General features: G+C 59.9%; 1 protein-coding gene across 1 annotated transcript in view; it reads right to left on the bottom strand.

Moving 5' to 3' along the window:
* Nucleotides 1-23215, bottom strand: part of SKI (SKI proto-oncogene) — a gene marked incomplete at both ends in the record, with an annotated part of 55690 nt that extends 32475 nt beyond the window's left edge. The window contains one exon of the mRNA XM_080691029.1: nt 22247-23215. Within this exon, the coding sequence (XP_080547155.1) occupies nt 22247-23215 (969 nt within the window). The remainder of the gene's footprint in view (nt 1-22246) is intronic.
* Nucleotides 23216-23554: the final 339 nt, after the last annotated feature.

The raw sequence follows: 23554 nt of genomic DNA, 5'->3' as shown, positions 1-23554 counted from the left end.
CCGGGCATGGTGGTACACACCTATAATCCCAGTATGAGGATCACAGGTTCAAAGCCAGCCTCAGCAACTTAGCAAGGTCCTCAGCAATTAGGGAGATCTTGTTTCCACATAAAAACAGGGCCCGGATGGAGCTGGGGGTGAAATGCCTCTGGGTTAGTCCCCAGCACTAGGTATACATGTACACAGGTGCACATGTGCACAGCAATTACCCCAACTGGGCCACTTGTGTTCCACAATGGATTTGTCCTGGAGCCTTAAACACTGCCACAGGTCAAGCTGAAAGTGAACCAGCAGCGCAGGCCACCCTTCCCGCCCCAAGGAGTTCTTCACCGAGGCCGGGTCCTGAGTGCCGCCACGCCCCCGTGCGGGCCAGTTCTCCATGTGCGTGCCTTGTGGGCCGTGAAGCTCTGCAGCGAGGGCTCACAGGCAGTCAGACGGCAGACCATGCGAGGCGTGGCTGCTCCAGGAGCTTCATTCACAAAAGCGGGCGGGCAGGGGGTGGCCAGGGTAGACCAGTCCAGAAGTTCCGAGTGGCCCTGGCAGCCTCTGCTAGTGTTAGAAATCCATGTTCTTAGGCTCTACCTGTGAGCCAGGAATTGGAAACCCTGAGGCGGGGCCTGGCACTGTCATTTAAGAAGCCTCCCCATGACTTGAAAGCAGAGTGATGGATGGTAATCCAGATCCCAAAAAGGACCCTGGCCAAGCCCTGGCAGCTCAGTGCCGCGCGCAGGCGGAGGCACTGGGCCTCGGGTCAGCCCGGTGACCACAAGACTAGGCTGGTGGGGAAGCACTGCCGGGCATGGCCGGGGCCCTGGGTCTAATCCCAGCACCATAAAACTGGCACGTCTGCTGACCACAAACACAAGCCCAAAAATGTGGGAAAGAGAAAGGAAGCCGAGCCCCCGCTGTGCCCTCCGACCCAACGCGGGCGTCGTTCTCATCTCCTGACAAGAGTCCAACCCTTCTCACTGGGACAGCCCAGGCAGCCCCAGCTTCCACTCCTGTGGCTGCATCGCACGACAGAATTATCCTCTAGCCACCCTCTGCGGGCGATTCCACCTCAGTCTCGGAACCCGGCTGCCTGGCACACTCCTCCAAACCTCCATCAGGACTGTCAGGGTGAAGGGCCGTGACGCCGACACGAACACCGTGTCTGGCACGAGCTCTGCTTTTCAGAGGACTGCTTCTGCTCAAAGACACCAGTAAATGGCACTATTGTGTTCTGTGTGTGTACTGGGGATTGAACCCAAAGGCATTCTACCACTGAGCCACACCCCCAGCCCGATTTTAATTTTATTTTTTATTTTTGAAACAGGCTTTCTCTAGGTTTCTGAGGGTCTTGCTAAATTACTGAGGTTGACCTTGAACCTGTGATCCTCCTCTCAGCCTCCTAAGCACTGACACTCTCTCTCCCCCCCCACCCCCCGCCTCTCGGACATTGTAACTCTGAGCTATACCCCCAGACTTCTAAAGTTTTGTTTTGAAACGGGAGTCATGCTAGGTTGCTGAAAATCTCCCTGCATTGCTGAGGCTGCCCTTGAACCTGTGCCCCTCCTGTCTCAGCCTCCCAAGTACTGGAGTTACAGATGTGTGCCACTAAGCCCAGCTATTTTCCTATTTATTTAGTTTTGCGGTACTGGGGATGGAACTCAGGGGCATTCTACCTCTGAGCTACACCCCCAGCCCTATTTTTTATTCTTTATTTTGAAAGAGGGTCTCACTGAGCTGCAAAGGGCCTCACTAAGTAGCTGAGGATGTCCTCGCGATGCGATCCTCCGGTCTCAGCCTCCCAAATGCTGGGATTACAAGCGTGCGCCACCACACCAGGCTGCCATTTTCCCTTTTAAAGCAACTTTTTAAGCCCTTCCTTCCTCAATGTGTAAGATGCCAACACTTACCTAAACCTTTTTTTTAGGTTTCAGAGAAACATGTTAAAAACATGGACTAAGTCGAGTGACACACACACACACACACACACACACACACACCCCTCAACTTCAAGAAGAAATCACAAAGACACAGCAGTTCCATCCTCCTCTCACAAGCCCCCTGCGGTACAGGACACACAGGCCAAGGCACGCCTGGCAAGAGCAGTGCTGGACTCCAGCAAGGACAGGCACAGTCGTGGGCGGCCATGGGGCAGGAAGGAGCCCACCCTCTGTGACAACAGTCAAGGACTACGGCACCAACACAGGAGAGCTGCCTCTTCAAAACTGAGGGCCAGCCGGGCGTGGTGGGCACGCTTGTAATCCCCGTGCTTGGGGGGCTGAGACAGGAGGATCACACGGGTTGAAGCCAGCCTCAGCGACTGAATGAGGCTCTCAGCAGCTTAGTGAGGCCCTGTTTCCAACCCGGAGGCAGAAAAGCCCCTGGGTTCCACCCTCAGTACCACTAAGAATAAGATAAAAATAAATAAAACTGAGGTCCACAGCCGGGCGTGGTGGCGTGTGTTTGTAATCTCAGCCTTGAGAGGCCGAGACAGGAGGATGGCAGGTTCAAAGCAGTCTCAGCAACTTAGCCAGGCTCTCAGCAACCTACTGAGGCCCTGTTTTCAAGTAAGAAAAAAGTCGGGGTAGGGGTATAGCTTGGAGGTAGAATGCCTCTGGGTTCAACGCTCTGTACCAAAACCAAAACAAAGAAAACCTAAGGTCCAAGAAGGAGGAAAGCAACTCAGAGAAAACCAGCACAAGCCCTGACTACCCACACAGCAGGTGACAGGCAGGGCACCCAGGAAAACCCCGGGGCTCCCAGCAAATCCAAGGGCAAAGGCCCTTCCACAGAAACTGACACGGAGCCACGGAACCGGGTACGGCTAGAGAAAGTGCTAGAGGAGGCCGGGGGTCTCCAAAAGCAGCGCCCTGCGGCTAGAGAACACCCGGGCCAAGCACGGGGATCGCCATCTTGGCAGTGGAGACCAAGGGAGAGGGAGGACAGACCACAAGGACTGCCCCACAAACCCGGAGCCCGGGCGCAGGATGCCTGGTACGAGACGCTCCGCAAAGCGTGCTGTGGGCACGCCAGACGCCAGGCTCCAGGGCAGGTCTGGAGGCTCCCCAGGGACAGACAAAGTCCCCGCGGGCGGCATGAGGCTGCTCCCTGGGAGTGGTGGGGGAAAACCGCGGAGGAAAGGCAAGCGAGCATTGTGTGTGTGTGTGTGAGTGTGTGGCGCTAGGGTTGGAACCCATGTTTATTCCACCTCTGAGCTACACCCACTGCCGGTTTTTATTCTGTATTTTGAAACAGGGTCTCACTGAGTTGCAAAAGGCCTCATTAAGGAACTGAGGCTGGATGCGAACTGTGATCCTCCTGTCTCAGCCTCCAAAATGTTGGGATCACAAGCGTGCTCCACCACGCCCGGCTTCAACTCTTTTGTTTTATTATTATTATTATTATTATTATTATTATTATTATTATTATTAGCAGGTCTGGGGATGGAACCCAGGGGCATTTGACCTCCGAGCTACATCCCTGTCCAATTTTTTATTCTTTATTTTTGAAATAGGGTCTCACTGAGTTGCAGGGGGCCTCACTAAGTAGCTGAGGCTGTCCGCAAACCGCGAACCTTCTGTCTCAGCCTCCAGAATGCTGAGATTACAAGCGTGCGCCCCCACACCCGGAAAGCAAACATTCTTGACGCACCCCACACTGGGCAAAAAAGTACACGTTCAGCCATGCAAGGCTGAACTTCCACAGCACACTACGGTCACTCGGAGGCAGGAATGAACCCAGGAAGGGGAGTAGCCAGAGATGCTGAGAAAACCAAGCAGGAGCCAAAATGAAGCAGAATAGCTGGGCGCGGTGGTACACACCCGTGGTCCCAGGCTTACGGAGCAAATCGCGGGTGTGAGACTAGCCTTTAGCAATTTACCAAGACTCGGCAACCTAGTGAGACCCTGTTTCCAAATAAAAAGAAAAACGGGCAGAACGCCCCTGGGTTCAACCGCAGCACCTCCCCCCACCCTCCCCCCTAAAAAGAAGTTGATGCCAGAAACATACACGAAGTAGAGGAAAGTAGCCCAGACAGGAAGTGAGGTCAAGAAGCTCCAACCAGGAAGTGAGGTCAGGACAAAGCATTCCAGACAGGAAGCGAGGTCAGGACAAGATGGCACCAACAGGAAATGAGGTCGGAAGATGCCATTCAGTCTCCAATCACAAAGACGGCCTATCAAAGTTTATGTGCAACAGCGTGAGCACACCTGTGCAGATGGTGACAAGTGACAGGTCCCAACAGCTAAGCAGCACAGGCTCCACTCAGAGACGTGGGTCAACTGCAAACCTGCCCGCGGCTAAACAGGGGGTGGGCCAGGGACACCGCGGTCATCGCCAGCCATGGCGCTCTGACCCTAGGCCAAGCACGGGACCCTGCAACCAATAATAAAGGCCAACAAAACAGTGGTCTGCGCAGCAGCCCGACCACAGCCAACAGCAGCGAAGGGGCTCGCCTGGCGGGCACCACGTCACTGCCCAGCACGGCCGCCGCCGCCTGAAAGCGACCCACCTCCCCACGCCGCGCCGCCCTCGGAGGGGCAGGTGCTGGCTGGAACCTCTCGCCTCACCAGTACACAGCAGAGGGGCAGCCCGCGGCCTGCAGACTGCGCCAACCACCTGGCTCTCCTACCAGCAAGCACCCAGACAGTCCTCACAGAAAGAGAAGCCCAGATCAGCTCCCGCCACCACCAGCCCAAGTGACAGGTAGTGGCCAAGTTCAGGGCAGCACCTGCACACATGCAGCCTGATGGATGGCCGGAGACCACATTCCAGGTGAGTGCTGAGTCACAGAAAGAAAAGGCAGCCAAAAACATCGTCGGATCTCCAGCCTCCATGTTCCCGTGACTCCCAGAATGAGGCAGCGTCCCACAAGGCCGCTTGAGGGACAGAGCCACAACCGAGGCCACAGTGGGTGCGGTGGGCTGGGCCCAAGAGGGAGGAGGGCAGGGCCACACCCTCCCGCCCGTGCACTGGAGACGCAGGCCAGGGCCACCCCCAAGCAGGGCCACCCTCCTGCACTGCAGACCTCGAGACCCTTCAGAGTAAGGTCTAGAGCCGGGAGTGGTGGCACACACTTATAATCTCAGCATTTGGAGGCTGAGACAGGAGGGTCTGGGCTCGCAGACAGCCTCAGCTACTTCATGAGGCCCTCTGCAACTCAATGAGACCGTTTCAAAATAAAGAATTAAAAAATAGGGCTGGGGGTGTAGCTCGGAGGTAGAATGCCCCTGGGCTCCATCCCTAGTACCGCAGAAAAAGGAAAGAAAAAAAAGAAAGGAGAGAGAGAGAAGAATCAAGGTCTAGAGACAGCAGCAGCCCTCCTGCCCCAGACCTCACCGCCACCACCCGCCCCTCTGGAGCAGGAAGAAGGATCCTGTCCAAGCAGCAGGCAGGGTGGCTCAGTGCCTGCAGAAACACCCTCGGCTGCGCAGCCCTCACTCCAAGAGCACCCTGGCCCTCCCCCGCCTCATCCTCACAGCCCCACCAGCTGCGGTCACCTTCCAAGATGGCTGCCCAGAGCCAGAGGCTCCTCTTCAAGAGCAAGGCTGACCAGAGCCCGCTGAGACCTTTCCTCCTGCAGGGTGAGCGGAGCACAGAGCGTTCTCCAACAGAAGGCTATCTGCGGGACCATGCTGCTGTCACGCACACAGCCCGGGCAAGGCCCTGCCCTCCACTGTCACCTGGCCTCCCAGGCGGGCCTCGGCTGCACACACGACTACAACAACAGTCTAGCGGCCAGCCAGCGCTGAGGGCTGCACACCTACGCAGTGGTCCGGTCCCCTGCTCCAGGCACCCAGTGCCACCACGCAGACAGCAGCACAGGCTGGCACACATCCCCTTGGACGGCAGCGGCTCCCCATCCTCCAGGTTGGTCCATTTCCCTCTGCTCCTACCCCTTCTGCTAGCACTGCGGGATATCTCACTACCTCATAAGTAAATGTGCAAACGTACCCAGGGGTGGTGGCACACACCTGTAATCTTAGTACTTGGGAGGCTGAGACAGGACAATGTCAGGTTCAAAACCAGCCTCAGCAACTTAGTGAAGTCCCCAGCAACTTACATCCCCAGACTCTATTTCCAAATAAAAAATAAAATAGAGCTGGGGATACAGCTTGGAGGTAGAACATCCCTGGGCTCAATCCCTAGTACCACACACCAAAAAACAACAAAAAATAAGCAAATAAAGTAAATACACACATGTCGGAAACAGGTCAAGAAGCCGCAGGCTCTGCGTGCAGGGCGCGTACAGGGAGGTCAGGAGAGGACACCAAGTACTATCGGAGGATAGGCCTGGCTCACACTGCTCCTCCCCACAGGGCCCTGCCAGGGTTCTGAGTATAAGCAAAAGGCCACATCAAAATTAAAACGACGAGATTGTTGTTAGCACAGCCCCTTTGAGACGACTCAGACCCTCAGGGCCTGCGGAGCCTCCTGGCTTCCCCATGGCAGTGCTGGGGTAAGCGGCAGCTGGTGCTGGAGATGGTGGTCTCAGGCCGTGTCCGGGTGTCCACACTCAGGTCAGGGGAGGGTGTGTGTGGTGTGTGGTACCCACAGGGCAGCTAAAGCACCTTAACCAAATCACAGCAGGAAATATTTACTCTAATCTGGCAGCCGTTTTCTCCTTTCAACAGTCATTACCCAGTCTCCTCCCGGTGCACTGGAACCTCCAGCAGGTCCTCCGGAGAGCCCAGCACCAGCCTGGCCTGGCCCAGCTGCAGCCCGGGGACTCTGGACTTCTGGCGGCCATGGGCTGTGCCAGAAAGAGCAGAGCCGAGCGGGCCATGCTCCGGCTGCTCCTCCCTCATCTGTTCGGGCGCTGAGGCGTTTGTTTTGTTTCAGGTGGCGGTCTGACTCGGCAGTCAGCAGTTCAGGGAAGTGAAAGCGGAGGTGCAGAGAGGGAAGAAGCCGCCAGCGTGCGGAGAAGCCTCCCTCGCGGGCCGCTCCGCGCACAGCCGCCTTGCTTTGCTTGGGACGGCTAAGGATAAATTCATCCTTTCTTTACCTTTCGGGACTTTAGGAATTTTAATGTGGGGTAAAGTTTTAAACTAGAGAAAAGTGGGGCCCTCAGCAACTTAGTGAGACCCTGTTTCCAAATAAAAGAGAAAATAGGTCTGGAAGTGTAGCCCGAAGGTAGAAAGCTCTGGGTTCCATCCTCAGCAACACACACACACACACACACACACACACACACACACACCTACAAAAAACAGTCCCCAAATCCTCAGCATCCAGAGGCCCTACTCAGCCTGCCCTACTTTTCCTTCGTGGACCCCCCCCCCCCGCCCCCAGACAGGACCACAGAGACCCTGAGGTGGCCCCTGTGGCTAGCAAAGCTCAGACAGAGGCGCCAAGTCCCATCATGTAGGGCGTGCCCAGGCACAGCCACCACCAGACACGAAGCACCAACGGCCATAAGCAAGGCCCCCAGAACCCAGATAAGCCCCGGACTGGGTGGGTGCTCAGAGCCAAGGACAGGAGGAGGCTGCGCGGTTCTGACCCGCAGGAGAACGGGAAGACAGCCAGTATTCATGTGCACATAAACACCTTGCCACTTGTTTTTCTAGAAAAAAAAAAGCCTGAAGCCGTTCTGTACAAACATGCTTGTGTTGGAGACTCGTGAACGTGGCGGCCCTCAGATGCCTGGGCTCAGCCAACCTAGACACTCCACCAGGAGGACGGCAGTGTCCACACCAGGGACAAGCCCGGAGTCCCTGCTCGGTCAGTGGGTCAGGAGTGCATGAGCCACGCACGTGGCCACGAAAGGAGCACTGAGGCCTCCGGGGAAAGCCCCTGCTCGCTCTCTAAAGACAACCTCTGGCACGGTGACCGGCAGACATGGAGGGGCAGTCTGCACATCTGGACGGCAGGAAGAGCAAGTGTTTGAGGTGACCTGGCGCAGGGAGGAAGGAGGGACCTGGCACTCACCATCAGCGTAACTGGGTCAGGCAGGGTCACGGGAGGCCCTGTACCCACTGGGAGAAAGTTCACAGGGACAGGGACAGGCAGGGTCGAAAGTCTCCCCACAATTACTGATTAACCACAGAGGCCTTTCCTGAAGATAGCACAGCCTGGCTGCAGGGCTCTGAACAAACACCTCCCAGCGCCAAGGCTGGCACCCAGCTGCAGGCTCATCCCACGACAGAGGTTCCACACGCCCGGTCTGTAGGAGCCCCCGAGAGAGGGCTGGGAGGAGCCCGCCGACTGCAGCACGCCCTCACTGACCACCCAAAACCTCCAAAACCACCAGGTGGGAGGACCTGGCAAATCCTGTCCTGACACACGGCAGGGCTCGGCAGGAGTTCTCAAAGCCTCGCCCAAGGTCTGAAAGCTTCTCAAGACAAAAGCCCCAACGCTAGCTTGGTGGCACAGGCCTGCCATCCCAGTATCTGAGAGGCTGAGGCAGGCCTGCAGGTTTGAAAACAGCCTCAGCAACCTAAAGAACCTGTTTCCAAAAAATAAAAAATAAGAAAGATAGGCATGGTAGCACAGGAAGGGCACAGGTTGGAGGACAGCCTCAGCAAGACAGTGAGACTCTCCACAACCTAATGAAACCTATTTTAAAATAAAAAATAAGCCGGGCGTGGTAGACACGCTTGTAATCCCAGCATTCGGGAGGCTGAGACCAGAGGATCGCAGTTCGCAGACAGCCTCCGCTACTTAGTGAGGCCCTCTGCAACTTAGTGAGATCCTGTTTCAAAATAAAGAATAAAAAGTAAGGCAGGGGGTGTGGATCAGAGGGAGAATGCCCCTGGGTTCCATCCCCAGACCCACAAAAATAAGTAAACACCCGCAGGTGTAGCTTGGCAGTAGCTCGGACGTAGCGTGACCCTGGGTTCCATCCCCAGTACTGCAAAAATAAAAATAAAAATAAGGAATAAAAAAATAGGGCTGGGGTGTAACTCAGAGGTAAAAATGTCCCTGGGTTCCATCCCCAGTACCACAAAAATAAGTAAACAAATAAAATACAATAAAAACTGTTGGGGGGGAGTGTGTGTAGCTCAGAGGTAGAATATACCTGGGCCGAGTTCCCAGTACAAAAAAAACAAAACTTTAAAACAAAAAGCCCTCAACCAAAGCACAGCAGCAGGTGCCACCCTTAGCCCTCTCCTCCTGCAGCATGACCAAAGCAAATGTGGGGCAGCCCCTCACACGAGGCCACTGGGGATGGCCCCACACGCCATGAGGAGCCACCCCGCAGCTGCAGGAAGGACAATGAACTCTCATGTTTAAGCCACACTCGGCAACAGGTCCAAAACAGATATCCAGAAACACCTGAGGCAGAGCGGGACACCCGGCTCCAGAAACCCCAGGCCCAGGAGCGGGGCTCAAACTCCAGATCTGCGCATGCCTGGACCAGCACCAGCAGGCCGCACCCTGCACCTCCTGGAACCCTTTCTGCAGGCTCTTCTCCCGAGCTTTCAGCCCCATCGAGCAGGACAGGGACCTCGGTCCCTAGCCAGTTCCCCACACACTTGTCTACTGACCCGGCCACTGCTCTGGGAGCAGGCCAGGTGAGGAGATGGGCTGGCCACAGTGGTTAACTAGAGCCACTAAAAACAGCCCGCACCAGCTTTGTTCTGAACACAACTTAGCAAGGAGCAGTTCCCTTCGCCAGGTAGCAGGCCAGCAGCAGCACACAGGCCTGACCTGCCCCTGGGTGCCAGAGCACGCAGGACAACAAAGCCCAGTGTCAGCGTGCCAGCCACACAGCACCCACGCGGGGACGGGGACGGGGCCCTGGCGGGAGGCAGCTCCCGTCTACACCCTAGAAGCTGCCTCCTGGCCTGGAACCCTCCGGCTGCCTGGCCAACCCCCTGGGTTTTAGCGCAGCACCTGCTAGAGTCCATCACTAACCGACTGGCCCAGCTGGCTCACACGCGGCCAGCTGTGGCTGAGATGACTGTGGGGCCCAGTTGCCGCTCCTGAAAATGAGAAGCAGGAAGAGCTCAAAGTAGCCATGGTACTGCACAGCACAGCCCCAGCGAGGTCTCCACCGGCCTTATGGCTCCCTTTACAGCCCGAGGCTGAGGACCGGAGGCCTGGCCTGACTGGAAGGACCTGGAGAGTGCTCTGCGCCAGGGCTAGAGGGCCCCGCCCAGTCACTACGCACTGCTGCCCACGCTGCTGGCCGGAGCACTGGCCCTGCAGCGACCACAATGAAGGAGGTGGAGGCCCAGCCCGGGGCCGCAGGGTGACCTCCACCTCACCAGGGCCCAGTGAAAGGTGCGTGACCTGAGAACCTACTCTCTCTCCTTAAACCTGACAGAGTCACATCCCTTGGTCAAAGGCTGCCCACCCAGGCTCTGGCCAGCAGGTCTGCCCTTTGGATCCAACCAGCAGCCATCCACCCTCCCACAGCAAAGGGGACCCCAGAGGTATTTGCAAAACAAAAAGTTTAGCAAAACCAAAAGAGGGCCCTCCTTTCAAGATCCACTGGGCTGCTGCCCTCTCACCCCAGCCCCCTCGTTAATATTCAACAGTTAAGACAAAGCCTGACAAAAGAGCAGAGCCCCTCAGCCAGGAGCTGGCCAGGCCGAGAGAGGGTGCTGGGAAACCAAACAGCAGGAATGGCTGTGGCCGGGCTGAGTCATCAGTTCTGCTGAGGACACCATCCAGGCCCAGCAGCTGCCCCCAGATCCACGACACTTCGTCACCTGCAGAGAAAGCCGGCCAGCCCACAGGGCTCAGGGGAAGGACGGTGCCCCAGCAAGGTCCCCAGTGCAAGCTCCAGCAATACACACAGGCCACCCCACCTCACCCCTGCGTGCGGCACTGGAGCCTGGCAGCAGCCACCCAGCAGGCCACCTGTCACCACCAGACACCCTGGAACCGAAGGACCAAGCTGGTCCAGCACGGGTGAAGGCAGGCCCCACCAAAGAGGGCAGGCCGGTTGGCCAAAGTGGAGGGCAGGGCCCTAGCCAGCTCCTCTTCAGAGACCAGGAAGGAGAAGCGTGCTTTCCAACACCCTGGGCAAGCCCGGGGGCCTCGCTCCTCAACAGGCCTCAGAAAAGCAGAGGCTGGGTCCTAGGTGGTCCCCCGACAGCAGGGGAAGAGGACAGCCTCTGTGATGAGAGGGTCACTTTCAGTGAGTCCATCTTTCTTCCCGAAGATCTTTCTCCAGAACCCAGCAGAACACACACTCAAGAGTTTAAGGATGGGAGGCTGAGACAGGAGGACCGCAGTTCACAGACAGCCTCGACTACTCAGTAAGGCCCTTGCAACCCAGCAAGACCCCAATTCAAAACAAGAGAATAGAAGATAGGCCTGGGAGCCAGGCACGGTGGCGCGGCTTGTCATCCCAGCCTTCGGGAGGCTGAGACAGGAGGATCAGGGTTTGCAGCCAGCCTCAGCTACTGAGTGAGGCCCTCTGCAGCTTAGTGAGACCCTGTTTCAAAATAAAGAATAAAAGATAGGGCTGGGGGTGTCGCTCAGAGGTCGAATGCCCCTGGGTTCCATCCCCAAACAGACTCAAGCAGCAAGGAACCTGCAGAGACGCTTCTCCAGAGGGCACGCGTGGCCAGAAAGCGCAAGAAAGGGGGCACAAGGTCACCAGTCGCCCGGGAAGCAGATCGAGCCCACCACGAGATGCCGCCTCACACCTACTAGGATGCTAACACCAAAATCAGAAAACAAGCCCTGCAGAGATGGGGAGAAAATGGAGCCTGCGCACACTGTCAGTGAAGAGTGGGACGGCAGCTCAGCTACTACTCAGTGAGGCCCTCTGCAGCTCAGTGAGACCCTGTTTCAAAAAATAAAGAATAAAATATAGGGCAGGGGTATAGCTCAGAGTTCGAATGCCCCTGGGTTCCATCCCCAGACCCGCAAATATATATATATATATATAAATAAAAACAGGGATGGGAGTATAGCTCAAAGGCAGAATGCCCCTGGGTTCTATCCCCAGTACTGCAAAAAAAAAAAAAAAAAAAGCAGACAAGGTGGCACATGCCTATAATCCCAGTACCTGGGAGGCTGAGACACAAGGATCACAAATTCAAGGCCAGCCTCTGCAGTTTAGCAAGATCCTTAGCAACTCGGTGAGACCTTGTTTCAAAATAAAATGAGCTGGGCTCAGTGGCACTCGCCTTCCATCCCAGCCCCTGGGAGGCAGGACAGGAGGACCTCAGGGTCTTAGCAATGTAGCAAGGCTCAGCAACCTAGGGAGACCTTGTTTCAAAACAAAAAATAAAAAGAGCTGGTGGTGTAGCTTGGAGGGAGAATGCCCCTAGTTTCAATCTCCAGTACCACTAAACAGAGACCTTGTTTCAAAATAAAAAATAAACTCTGACTGGTGCTACTGCTCAGGGGTAGAATGCCCGAGTCCACTTGGGAAACCAAGAACAAATCTACTCACATACGGTTTAGAACTCCCTTTTATATTCCCTTCTGTACTATTTAAATACTGCTTAGCATATTTTCCAAAAGAACATTAAAATAATATTCCTATAGAAAATCTAGTAACCGAAAAATAACTGTGATACCTCATCCAGTGGAGAAGACCAACACTAAGTCAGAGCACATGGGGGAAGCCCAAGTAAAGACAGCCCGCGTGGCGCCCACCACGGAAGCCACTCCACACTCGTCTCAGCCTTTAGGACCTTTTGAAGGGCAAATACCAATAGTCTCCCTGATTAACATGTCCGGGAGGAAACGTCTGCACCTGTCAGAGGTCCGTGCTCCCCACTTCCCAAGCACCTGCCAGCTGCCGGGCTGAGCTGGAAGCTGGCCCTCGCCCGGGCAGAGACTGGCTCCAGCACCAGAAGGCCCGGCACACCCACAGCCCACTGCCACGCTCGGGCCAGCTCCAGACCGTGCCCGCGGCCAGCAGAGCAGCACGTACTTACACAGGCAGACATGCGTGCACACAGGCGTACCAGACACACAGACCAAAACCCAGAAGCAATCCCAAAAGGTGCAGCAGAGAGGTTTCTGAACAGGCCATCGCACGACTGGTGGGAAGGGATCTCGTCAACTATGCTAGCAACTTAATGGCATGTGATTGTAGTTTTTTACAACTGCATATTTGGCAAAGACGCTGAACACCTAACTTTGAAATAACATGATGCTCAGGATTCACTTTAAAGAAAGTGCAGTCCCCTCAGAAAACAAAGGGGAGTGAGCCCAGAGAGAATAAGCGCCGCCGTACCGGCCTCCGCCCGAAATGTCCCACAGCTGGCTGTATCGCAATCGGGTCCCCAGGCAGTTCAAGCCCAGAGTTGAGGCCAGTGAAAGGGAGCTGCCTGCTGGAGCGCGCAGGCCAGGCCCTCCTGCCCGGGGAGAGGGAGGGGCCGGCGCAGCACGCGGCCAGGCGTGCGGGGCACCAGAGCTGCCACCGGCGCTCAAGGCGAGTCCCCGAGCCCAGGCTGCCCAGGGCACCGCAGGGCCTGAGCACAGACACAGGCTGATGCCAGGGACCGTCCTCCCCGGGAGGGGAGGGCCTGGAAGCGCTGGGGGAGAGGCCCACGTGGAGGGGTGGCCAGCAGGACAGCTGCAGGTGATCCGTGTCACCTGACCCTGGCAAGCGGATGCTGTGCTTGTGCCGCTGCTCAGCAGTCAGGCCAGGCCAGGCCACACAGACGCAACGCCCCTGGACGCCCTGCAACGTGACCCGTACGAGGAGAAAGGGCTTCATACTGGGCCGTTCCACACTGCGAGCCCCAATGGCCCCAGGACCCCTGCCCAGCGCTCTCCCTGCAGGAGAGTCCTTGCGGGAGACAGGCTCACCCCTCTGGCTCCTGCTGACCGAGGCATCCTGGACGCACCCTGGGCACCACAACCGACCAGGTCCCGCTTTCTCGAGGCTCAGTCAGACCCCCAACCTGGACAGCAGACAGGTCTGAGCTGCCGCCAGGCACTGCCCACCCCCGCCTGCAGACCCCACTGGCTCACGCACACCACAGCCACTCACCCTCTCGGAGGCTGGAATGGCCAGGGCCAACAGAGCCAGGGTCAGCAGTCCAGACTGAGGCCACCGCTGGGTCCCGGCTCAGTCCACAGCTCCAGGCCCTCCGCCAAATGAGACCCTCAGAGGAGAAACGGGTCCAGTCCTTAATCTAGCGTCAGGTAAGCCACCAAATAATTGTAACTCAAATAAAGATGTTTAAATGAAAGAAATCAGGTGTGGAGGCACAGCCATGAAAGCCCAGTACTTGGGAGGCTGAGACAGGAGGATTGCAGGTTTGAGGCCAGCCTCAGCAACTCAGACCCTGTTTCAAACTAAAAAATAAAACAGGACTGGGAATATAGCTTAAGCTTAAAATGCCCCCGAATTCCACCCCAGTACGGGGGGGGGGGGGGGGGGCAGCCGTCCCCCCCCCACACTGGAGACACCGGTACAGTCAGGCAGGCAGACACAGCTCACACACCAGAACCCCCAAGCAGTCAGGTCCTGCGGGGCGGTCGCTGCACAAGCCCCCAGGGCATGGCGGCGGCAGACCCTCCGTCTGCGGGAGGCCTGATGGCGCCGTGGGCCGCTGGGCTGTGGATGGCAAGCTGTGAGGTTGGGAGGCTCGGAGCAGGTGGTACCACAGCCGAGGTGTGCAGTTGGCGGTGCAGTCTCGGGGTGCCCACACGCTGCTCGGGGGTGTCCCCTGCGCAGCGAGCGGATGTAATTCAACGGGAGCGAACTCACAGGACGTATCTGCGTAACAGAACTCCAGAAGCCACAAGGGGCAAATTCCACATCCCACAGCAAGAGGGACCCCCTGGGGAAAGACGCCACAGGCAGAGCAGACGCGGGCGGGCGTCCTGACTCCAGTACCCCGCACAAGACCAGGACCAAGGCTCTTGGCCTGGGGCTCTCCAGAGGGCAGGCCAGGAACTTCAAAATGAGGAATGGCACCTCTCCCAACTCAACTGTGAGCCCGAGGCTGCGAGGGGGGCAGGCGACGGTCATCGGCGACGGCCAGGTCACATGAGGTGTCCAGGTGTCCAGCGGACCTGCATCGGCTGGCCGGACCCCCCGGAGGAAGGCTGCCCACCTGCGCTGGGCCCCGGGCCTCCGTCCTCCCCGCGGGGCGCAGCCTGGCGCGCAGAGCTGCACGGAGGCAGCCCCAGCTCACCTTGTTTTCGCAGTTTAAAGAGCTTTATAAATTGAGACAAAATCTACTAGGGTCAGGCAAGCTGGGCGACACTTATTGCGTACAAGGATGTTAAAAAAAAATCACAGTTTTGATAGTTCTGCAAAAAAAACTTAGCAAATTTACAACAAAACTGTCAAGTAATTAAGGCAAGGCACTTCACACATGAACTTAAACTGCTAATTAAAACCCCTCGCTTAATTGACTACATTTGCATATCATTCAACTTGGGAGTATAAAGTTTTAATGGCTCGGGCAACACGGTGGTTAAGGCCAGGAAGGGGAGGCAGAGGTGAGACACAGTAAGTCACAGTCGAGGGCAGCCAGGGCTCCCCTGGACCACAGGGAGCAGCCCCGCCCCAACCCCGCCCACCCCAGCACACAACAGAGAGGAGGGACCACAGGGCCCCTAAAGGTACAGGCTCGAGCAGGCAGCTCCCTCAGCTGGGCGGCTGGCCCGGGAGGCTTGCAGACCCTCAGCACCACCTGGAGATGCCACATCTGCCCCTCCTGCTGCTCAGCCAGCAGTCAAGAGTCCAGACCCTGCTCCCCTCGACAAACAAGCACGGACCCTGGCTCAAGATTCCAGGCTCTCCCCACCTTCTGGGGAGTTCCGCTCCCAGGCTGGCACCAGGAGACCACAGGGTGCGCTCTCAGGTGTCAGGGCTGGGTGGGATGCAGCAAGGAGAGCGCCCTGTCCCAGGAGCCCAAGCAGTGCTGGGCAGAGATGGACAGCGACTGTGGGCCACGAAGGTAGTCAGGGCCCATGTGACCTGGGGTTGGGGAAGGGGGCAGAGGTGCCACCAGGGTGGACCGTGAGCCACAGGCCGCAGGGACACTATGGGGAAACCCAGGAGCAACCAGCTTGGATCCAGCTGCACCCCCTCTCAAGCACCTCACACAATCCTCCTGGCCTGCAGGGAGCGAGGTGGGTGCCCACCGGGCCTCTCCCGCACCACACACAGGGGCAACGGGAACCTGCGCCGGTGTAAGGCCTTCACCCTCCCCACCCTATGACTCCTGGGGTGAGCCCGCCACCCACCTGGCCTGTGCCTGGAGGAGGGGCTCCCCCAATGTGCTAAGGGGCCCCCTCAGCCTTGCCTCTAAAAAAAGACACCCAGAGCTTCTCTGCTTAGAGAGAGAAGTTACACAGTAAAACCAGGCTGCTTCCATGTTACCCTTGGTGCACCGCCTCTGCCAGCGCTCCCCACAACCAGCCTTCCAGTGGCGGGGCCAGCGTGGGCTGGGCGGGTCTGCCCCAACCACTACAACAGCCCAGCCAGCAAAGCCTCATCAGCCACAAGTGTGCCGAGAGCAAAGGAGACCTTCAAGCAGAGGGCAGCCCAGGGCAGGGGCTGGATGGCCCCAGTGCCCGGACACCCAGCAGCCCCCGCCATCGCCCCACACAGCTCAAGAAAGACAGGAAGGGGCGGGCCACGCAGGGTCCAGCTAACACCTGGACTCCTGCGGGAGCTCCACCCCCTGCTTTCAGCCTCCAGCAAACACCCTCGCACCCTCCCTCCCCCAGGCTCTGGTGTGAAGCCAGCTGTGCAAACCCAGGGACTGCGATCCGCGGATTGCTGCGGCTAGTTACGTCCCCACCCTCCCCTGAAACAAGCAGCTCGCTCATGGCAGTCCCCGGCAAGGGCTGCTCCTCTCAGTCACTAGGGCCCTGGAGAACACAGCGCCAGCGCCCCGAGCACGGACACTCCAGGGCCCTTCCAAGGGGACCAGGGCAGGGCGTCCCAGGCCCAAGGTGAGGGAGCCACCTTCTTCCTAACCAAGGCGGTGAGGGCGGAGCAAGGGTCCCGCTGCACGCCTGAGGGCACCGCGCGGTGGGAGGGTGCGCTGCGCGCCACTGTAACAGTGCGCCCCTCTGCGAGCTCAGTTCCCCAAGCAGGGACCCATGTGGGACCAAGCCCCAACCCTGCCCTATGGCCAACAGACGCTCAGGACCCCCAGCCAGCCCCGCAGTGAGCTAGTGAGGCCCACCAGTCACCTCTCCACTTCTCCAACTGAAGTAAGGATGTCAAAGAGGCCTTTGAATCCTCAAAGGCCAAACGTAAAATCAGAGATGAGTACACCACACAGAGCGGAGAGCCTCGGCTGCCGCCCAGGCTGGAGCCAAAGCCCAAACAAGTGACTCAGAGAATGGGCACGGCTGGGCACCGTGGCACACCTGTCCTCCCATGCTAGGGGGCGGAGACAGGAAGATCGCAGGTTCGAGGCCAGCCTCAGCAACTCAGTGATGCCTCTACAACATAGCCAGACCCTTTTCTGAGTAAGAAATAAAATAGGGCTGAGGGTATGGCTCGGAGGTAGAATGCCCCTGGGCTTGATACCAGCACCACAGGAGAAAGAAAAAAGAACGGACACCTCAAAGGCCAGGGCGGACCCCAAAAGCATGCGAGGGTACTGCGGACCCCAGAGAGTGCACCCGGCCACTCTGCTGCTGCTCCAGACCGTACTACCACCTCCCCGTGTCCCCAGAACCATAGCTCCGGATCGAAGAGCAGCAGTGGCCAGTGGTGACAGTGAGTCCCCAGCCAGAGGGTCCCGACACTACCCCGCACCCAGGCCACTGAGTGGCCCCCAGGCACCGCCACCCCACATGCCGGCTACAGAGGGTCCCCAGACACCCATCCGTATCTGTCTGCCAAACCATCCCACGTCCCTGGACAACACACCCGCACGCAGGCGCCCAGAGGGTCCCCACAGGCCAGGCCACCTGGAGGCACCTTGCAGTGCCGCACAATACACAGGCTGGAGCTCAAGCATGAGTCTCCTCCAGGGCAAAGACCAGCTGCAGGGGGAGCACCCCAGGGCAGCCAGGTGGCCTGAGGGAGGGCCATCGCACAGCACCTAGCCCCAAGGAGGACGCGTGACTGGCGGCCTGGCACAGGTATGACCGAGTCCGCTCCCCACCATGCAGGTGAGGCCGGGGCCCGGGGGCCACCTGCCCACACTGCCATCCTGGGCTCTGGTGGCCCGAGTCCCTCAGAGTGAGAGGGGCCCCTCTGAGCGCTTCCTAGGTCCCACAGACGTGACCCAGCCTCTGTATTTTGACTCAAAACAAAGAAATTTTTTAAAAAACATTTCAGTTGAAACTTGCATAATTCTTGCAGTGGAGAAATCCTCCCTAAACTTTCGCAATCCTTAGAAAGAGACACATATTGCCACAGAGTCCCAGTGGCAGCCGGCGGACACCTCCTGCCAGACACCAGGGTGCAGGCCGGAAGCGCCTCCCCGGCCTGGCCTGCGGGCGGTGAGCTCAGACCTGGGCAGGGGCGCCCCACACCCACGCAGGGCGGGGCCGGGTTCACACTTCGCCCAGACTTCCTCGCGCTCCACATCCTGTCTGCCCTTACGCGACATTTCAGACAGACATTACACAAGCCTGCTGCGGGGGGCTGGGAAACAGGACTCCGCAGAAACAGTGACCCGGCTCTGCAGAGCTCCTGGCCTGCGACAGACCGCACGGGGCAGCCTGACGCCCTAGGGAGGGGGACACGCCTGGACAAGGGCCGTGTGGGGCTCTGCTCTGCAGAGCGGAACCTGGAGCGCGGGGAGCAGGCACCTCTGTCCTCCGGGGCTGTGCAGAACCCGGCCACCCTGAGGACCTGGGAGCCCTCGCCCCGTGAGCAGACCTGACCTGCAGGCCCCTCCTGCTGCAGGGGCCCTCATCCATCTGAGGGCACCCACCTCCCTCGGCCAGCATCTGAGAGGAAGTAACACTGCCTGAGGAAGTCTAGCACCAAACTCGCTCGGAGAAAACAGAGGCCGGCGGACAAAGGCCAGAGACCCTAGAAACGCTGCCACCCTGAAGGCTTGCGTGCAGGCCAGCACAGGCCCGGACACGGTGGCGGGCGAGTCCCGCGCTCTGCGCCCTTCCTGCTGGCAGCCCCTGGGCTTCAGAACAAGCCACTGCGGCCCGCCTCCCCCAGGGAGCTGCAGCCCGCCGGCCTGGCCTCCGCTGGCCTGGCCTGGCCTCCCACTGAGACCCTCCCTCAGGCCTGGGGCGGTAACCACAGGGGACAGTCAGAGAGCTCCAAAGTGAGGGCCCAGCAGCCCGCCCTGGCACTTCACGTCAGCAAACAAAGGCTATTCCACAGGAGAGCCCAGAGGATCCCAGCCAGCTCAGCACAGGAAGCCAGGCCTGAGAGTAGCAAAGCTTCAGCCCTGAGAACCTTCAAACCTCGGACGGCAGGCGAGGAGCAGCTCAGGGCAGAGCCCAGCACGCTCAAGGCCCTGAGACACAGAGACACCCCCCACGGGTAGCAGCTCAATGAGACAGACAGACAGACTCACACACACACACAGAGACACCCCCCACGGGAGGCAGTTCAACCAGCCTGCTTCTCGAAGAGAACACCGGCACGCAGGGCCCCAGGGGGGCGCCTCATCCTCGGCCAGGATAGCAGCCCTCGGTTACCAGCAAGATGTCTTATGAGACAGAAGCCCTATCCCAGGCAGCAGGCCCAGTGGCAGCTCAACTGACAGACAGACAGACATCTGTGCGCACAGACTGAGCCATCAGACAGACGAGGAAGGAGGCGTGGGCGCGGGGCAGGCAGAAGACAGCGAGAAGGCTCAGGCTCCTGTCCACCTCCTGCACTCGCAGCGGATGCGCATCCATGCCCACCTCAAACGCTCAACGCACAGCGCCCAGGACCAGCCAAGCAGTGGTCTCCAGATCACACGTAAGAAAACGGAAACACAGAGGGGCTAAGCAACTTGCTCGAGGTCACACAGCCTGTGAGAGAGTGGAAATGCAATTCCAGCCCCGGTTCCAACAGCCAGGCGGGCCCCCTGCAAGGCACAGCCAAGGACGGCAGGCATGGGGTCTCGGGAGTGACTCGCCAAGCACCCAGGAAGCCTGTGTTCTTCTAACCTACTCCAGCAGGAAGCTGGGCCGACGGCCACCAGGCCTTACAACATGAGGGTGGGCATCCCCGAGAAAGGCTCCAGCCTTCAGTGCTGGCGCAGCCCCGCTGGGGCCAGGCCTCGGGCACAGCAGCCCACGCATGGGGTTTGGGGCTCAAAGCTGGAACCGCGCCCCACGCTCAGTAGCCACAGGAGCCACAGCCCCGCCTCTGGCACAGGTGGCCCCTCTGCCCACCGGGGAAGAAGCACTCCAGTTCCCACCCCTTAAAGGCCCGCGGAGCAGAGCCCCCCCCCCCAAACGCTCCAAGACACTCTTTGTTCCCCTGCCTCCTCCTCAACACGTCAGAAATATTAAAATAAGCTACAAAGGAAGTGCAGAAATCAAAACACATCCCACAAATAGGCTTCCGAGAGGCGAGTGGGTGGAGCCCGAGGGGGGCTCTATGGGGCAGGGGGCCTGGGTGGCCATGGGTCCCGCCTGCCTTGACCTGACCCTTTCATGTGGCACTGCTGTCGGTGCTCAGATGAGCACGTGGCTGTCTTCAGGGACGAGGGAGCTGAACTGCCAGAACCCCAACTGCAGGGTCAGGGACCAAGGGAGCTCTGCCCAATAAGGGCAAGCCTGGACACCCGGGCGAGGGCGAGGGCAGGGGCTCTCGGGCCCTCAGGAAAGCACAGGGCCCAGGCCAGGCAGGGCTTCGCTTTGAGAGACTGCTGTTGCACCAGGAGGCAAGGTGTCAGAGCTCTGTCGGGACAGCACTAACTGGGAAGGGCAGCATCAGACCACCGATGCCGGGCCAGTCCCGCCTTCTAACCCAGAGCCTGAGGACACTCACACCCAGACGCAGCCGCGGGGACAAAGGGGCCCTGCTGGCTCTGCAAAGCCCAGGAAGACAGAAAGACCACAAACACACATGACCCAGAGCCGGCAAAAACAAACAGACACACCCTTCAAACAAGATCCTCTGCCTGGCCGGCCCTGGAGACAGAGACAGGCACCCTAGACCCCAGCAGCGGGAGCCTCGACCCTCTGGCCCAGCCCACAACAAAGCCCCCACACGCGGCTCCCTCACACCTCCGGTGCAAGGCGGAGTCCAGGCACCCCAAACAGAAAGACCCCCCCCAGCCCATCAGCCCACCCCCCATCTGAAACCAGGGACTGCCAGCCTGCCAGATCTGCCACCAGCCTCCCTGCCCCACGAGGCTGCGGAGAGCAGCGGAGGCCACCCCTGTACACAGGCGCGGCACACAGGCACGCGCAGCGGCCCCACCCGGAGGCCCTCTGCACGCCCCTCCCCCACAACTGACACTCGGCTGGAGGGGCGCCCAGAGAAAACCGGGCTGCAGAATCTATTCACAGATTTAGAAGAAAAAAAAAAAGTTTGATGCAATAGCTGAATTAATTAGGCCTCCCAAGGACAGCTGAGCCAATGCGGCATTCTGCGTGTGCAACTTAATAAGCCCGGATACTTAAAAGAGAGGCTGCAAACAGTCCGGACGTGCGCAGCAAAGTTCCCGTGGCCCCGGTGAGATTTCGGGATCTACCGGGAGCTGCCCGGCCGGATTCCAGAGCCTCCACACAAACAACCCCGCGCGGCCCGCGGCCCGCCACGGCAGCCTTCTGCTTCTCAGAACAGAGAAGAAAACGGGTGAGTCCAAAACAAATCGCAGCTCAGAGCAACTCCAGCCCTCAGGGTCCCGGGGCCACGACCAGGCCCTGGCCCCTGCCCCGCACGGGGACCACGGGATCCGTCCCGACAGGCCCAGGCAGGCCCAGGAGTAAGGGCTGGGCCACCAAACCACACACCGGGCTTCATGTCTGCCTGCCCCAAGACCTCAGGCACAGGCAGGGAGCTGGGAATCCAACCAGGCCGTCTGCTGGGGACCCGGGGCAGGCACCTCCGCCTGAGTGGGGGAAGACTTCTAGGGGGAGGCAGTAACCTCGTCCCAATCCCAGCTGGATGTCTCACGGGGCCCGGGGCCTGCGGCCTCGGTGCAGCCCATCTAACTTCCCTGAGCTCAGGACAGGCCAAGGCCCAGCCTATCCGAGCCACGCACCGCCTGGGTCTCGGGAGGGCTGTCCACTCAGCAGGCCCGGCCCCCCAAAATACACTCAGACTCAGCCCGGGAATGGCCCAGCAGGCAGCCGAGTCTTCCTCCCGGACTCTACGGCTCCACGCATGAGGGACCAGCCGTGAGTTTCCTTAGAACCAAACAATACCCTGGGACACGGGGTAAGACCAGGCACGGGTCCCAGAACTCCAGGCCCCCACGCCCAGGCCCGGGCCACTCACCCGGGGCACCCGCCGCTTGTACTTGTTGCCGTAGTCGAACTTCTCCTTGACGTCGTCCAGGCATCGGCCCAGGCGGGCCTGCTCCTCCTTGCCCGTGTAGTCCTGGCTCAGCAGGATGTAGGCCCGCCAGTTGGCCGAGTCGAAGCCCCAGTGGCAGGTCCGGTTCTCCAGGGCCTTGTGCGAGTGCACCACGAACTTGTGCGGAGGGTACATGAGGCGGCAGTCGAGGCACTGGATGCAGGCGGCGCTGGGGCTGCTGTAGAGCTCCGGCACCAGCAGCCCCTTGCACTTGCCGAAGCACTCGTGGTACACGCGGACGCTGCGCTCGCTGAGCTCCAGGCCCAGCGCCAGGCTGGCGGCCAGCTCCTTCTTGCAGGGCGGCGGGTAGGCGCCGCCGTAGAGCAGCGCGTTGCACAGGCGCTCGGCGTCCGTCTTGGTGATGAGCCCGCACGAGGGCGCGGAGAAGGGCAGGATGCCCATGACTTTGAGGATCTCCAGCTGGTCGGCCGTGCAGCGCGAGCAGTAGATGTGCAGCTCGTCGCACACCGCGTTGATCTGCTGCAGCGAGAAGTCGCGCAGCACCGAGTTGAGGATCTGCGGCAGGCACAGGCGCTTCTCGCCACCCACCACGAAGCACGAGATGGTCTCGCCCTCCAGCACGGTCTCGCAGCGCTCGGTGGAACGGTCGGACGGCATGAAGAAGGGCCCGGGCAGCACGGGCGGCGGCGGCTGGATGGCGGGCAGGTGCAGCACGGGCGGCGGCTCGGCGGCCGCGGGCACCGGCGCGGGCACCGCGGCCGCGCCCGCCTCCTTGGCGCTCTCCTTCTTGTAGGCCTCCTGCGCCCAGCGCGCCGAGAAGGCGGCCGGGCCGCCCAGCGAGCTCATGGAGCTCAGGTGGAACTGCTCCAGCGTCTTCTGCAGCCCCGGGTGCGGCTGGAAGCCGCCCCGGCCGCCGGCCGCCGCCTCCATGGCGCGCTCGGGCTCCGCGGGCCGCTCCCGCTCCCGCGCGCCCGGGCCCCCGCGGCCCCCGCCGCCGCCCCGCGCGCCCCGCCGCCGCCCGCGGCCTCGGCCCCGGCCGCCCCCCGCCGCCGCCGGCTCCCGGCCGATCACGGCCGCCGCCTCGGCCTCGCCCGGGGCCGCGAAGGCGAAGGCGGGCGGGGCGAAGGGGTCCCGCCGCTGGAGCCCGCCGCCGCCGCCGCCCGGCGCCACATCCACGCGCCCCGCGCCGCGCCCGCCGCCGCCGCCGCCCGGGCCCCCCGCGCGCCCCCCGCGCGCCCCCCGGGCTCTAGGCGCGGGGCATGCCCCGGC

Source organism: Muscardinus avellanarius (genome assembly GCF_963383645.1).
Source record: "Muscardinus avellanarius genome assembly, chromosome: 3".
NCBI lineage: Eukaryota > Metazoa > Chordata > Mammalia > Rodentia > Gliridae > Muscardinus > Muscardinus avellanarius.
This window is presented reverse-complemented; position numbering and strand designations above follow the sequence as displayed.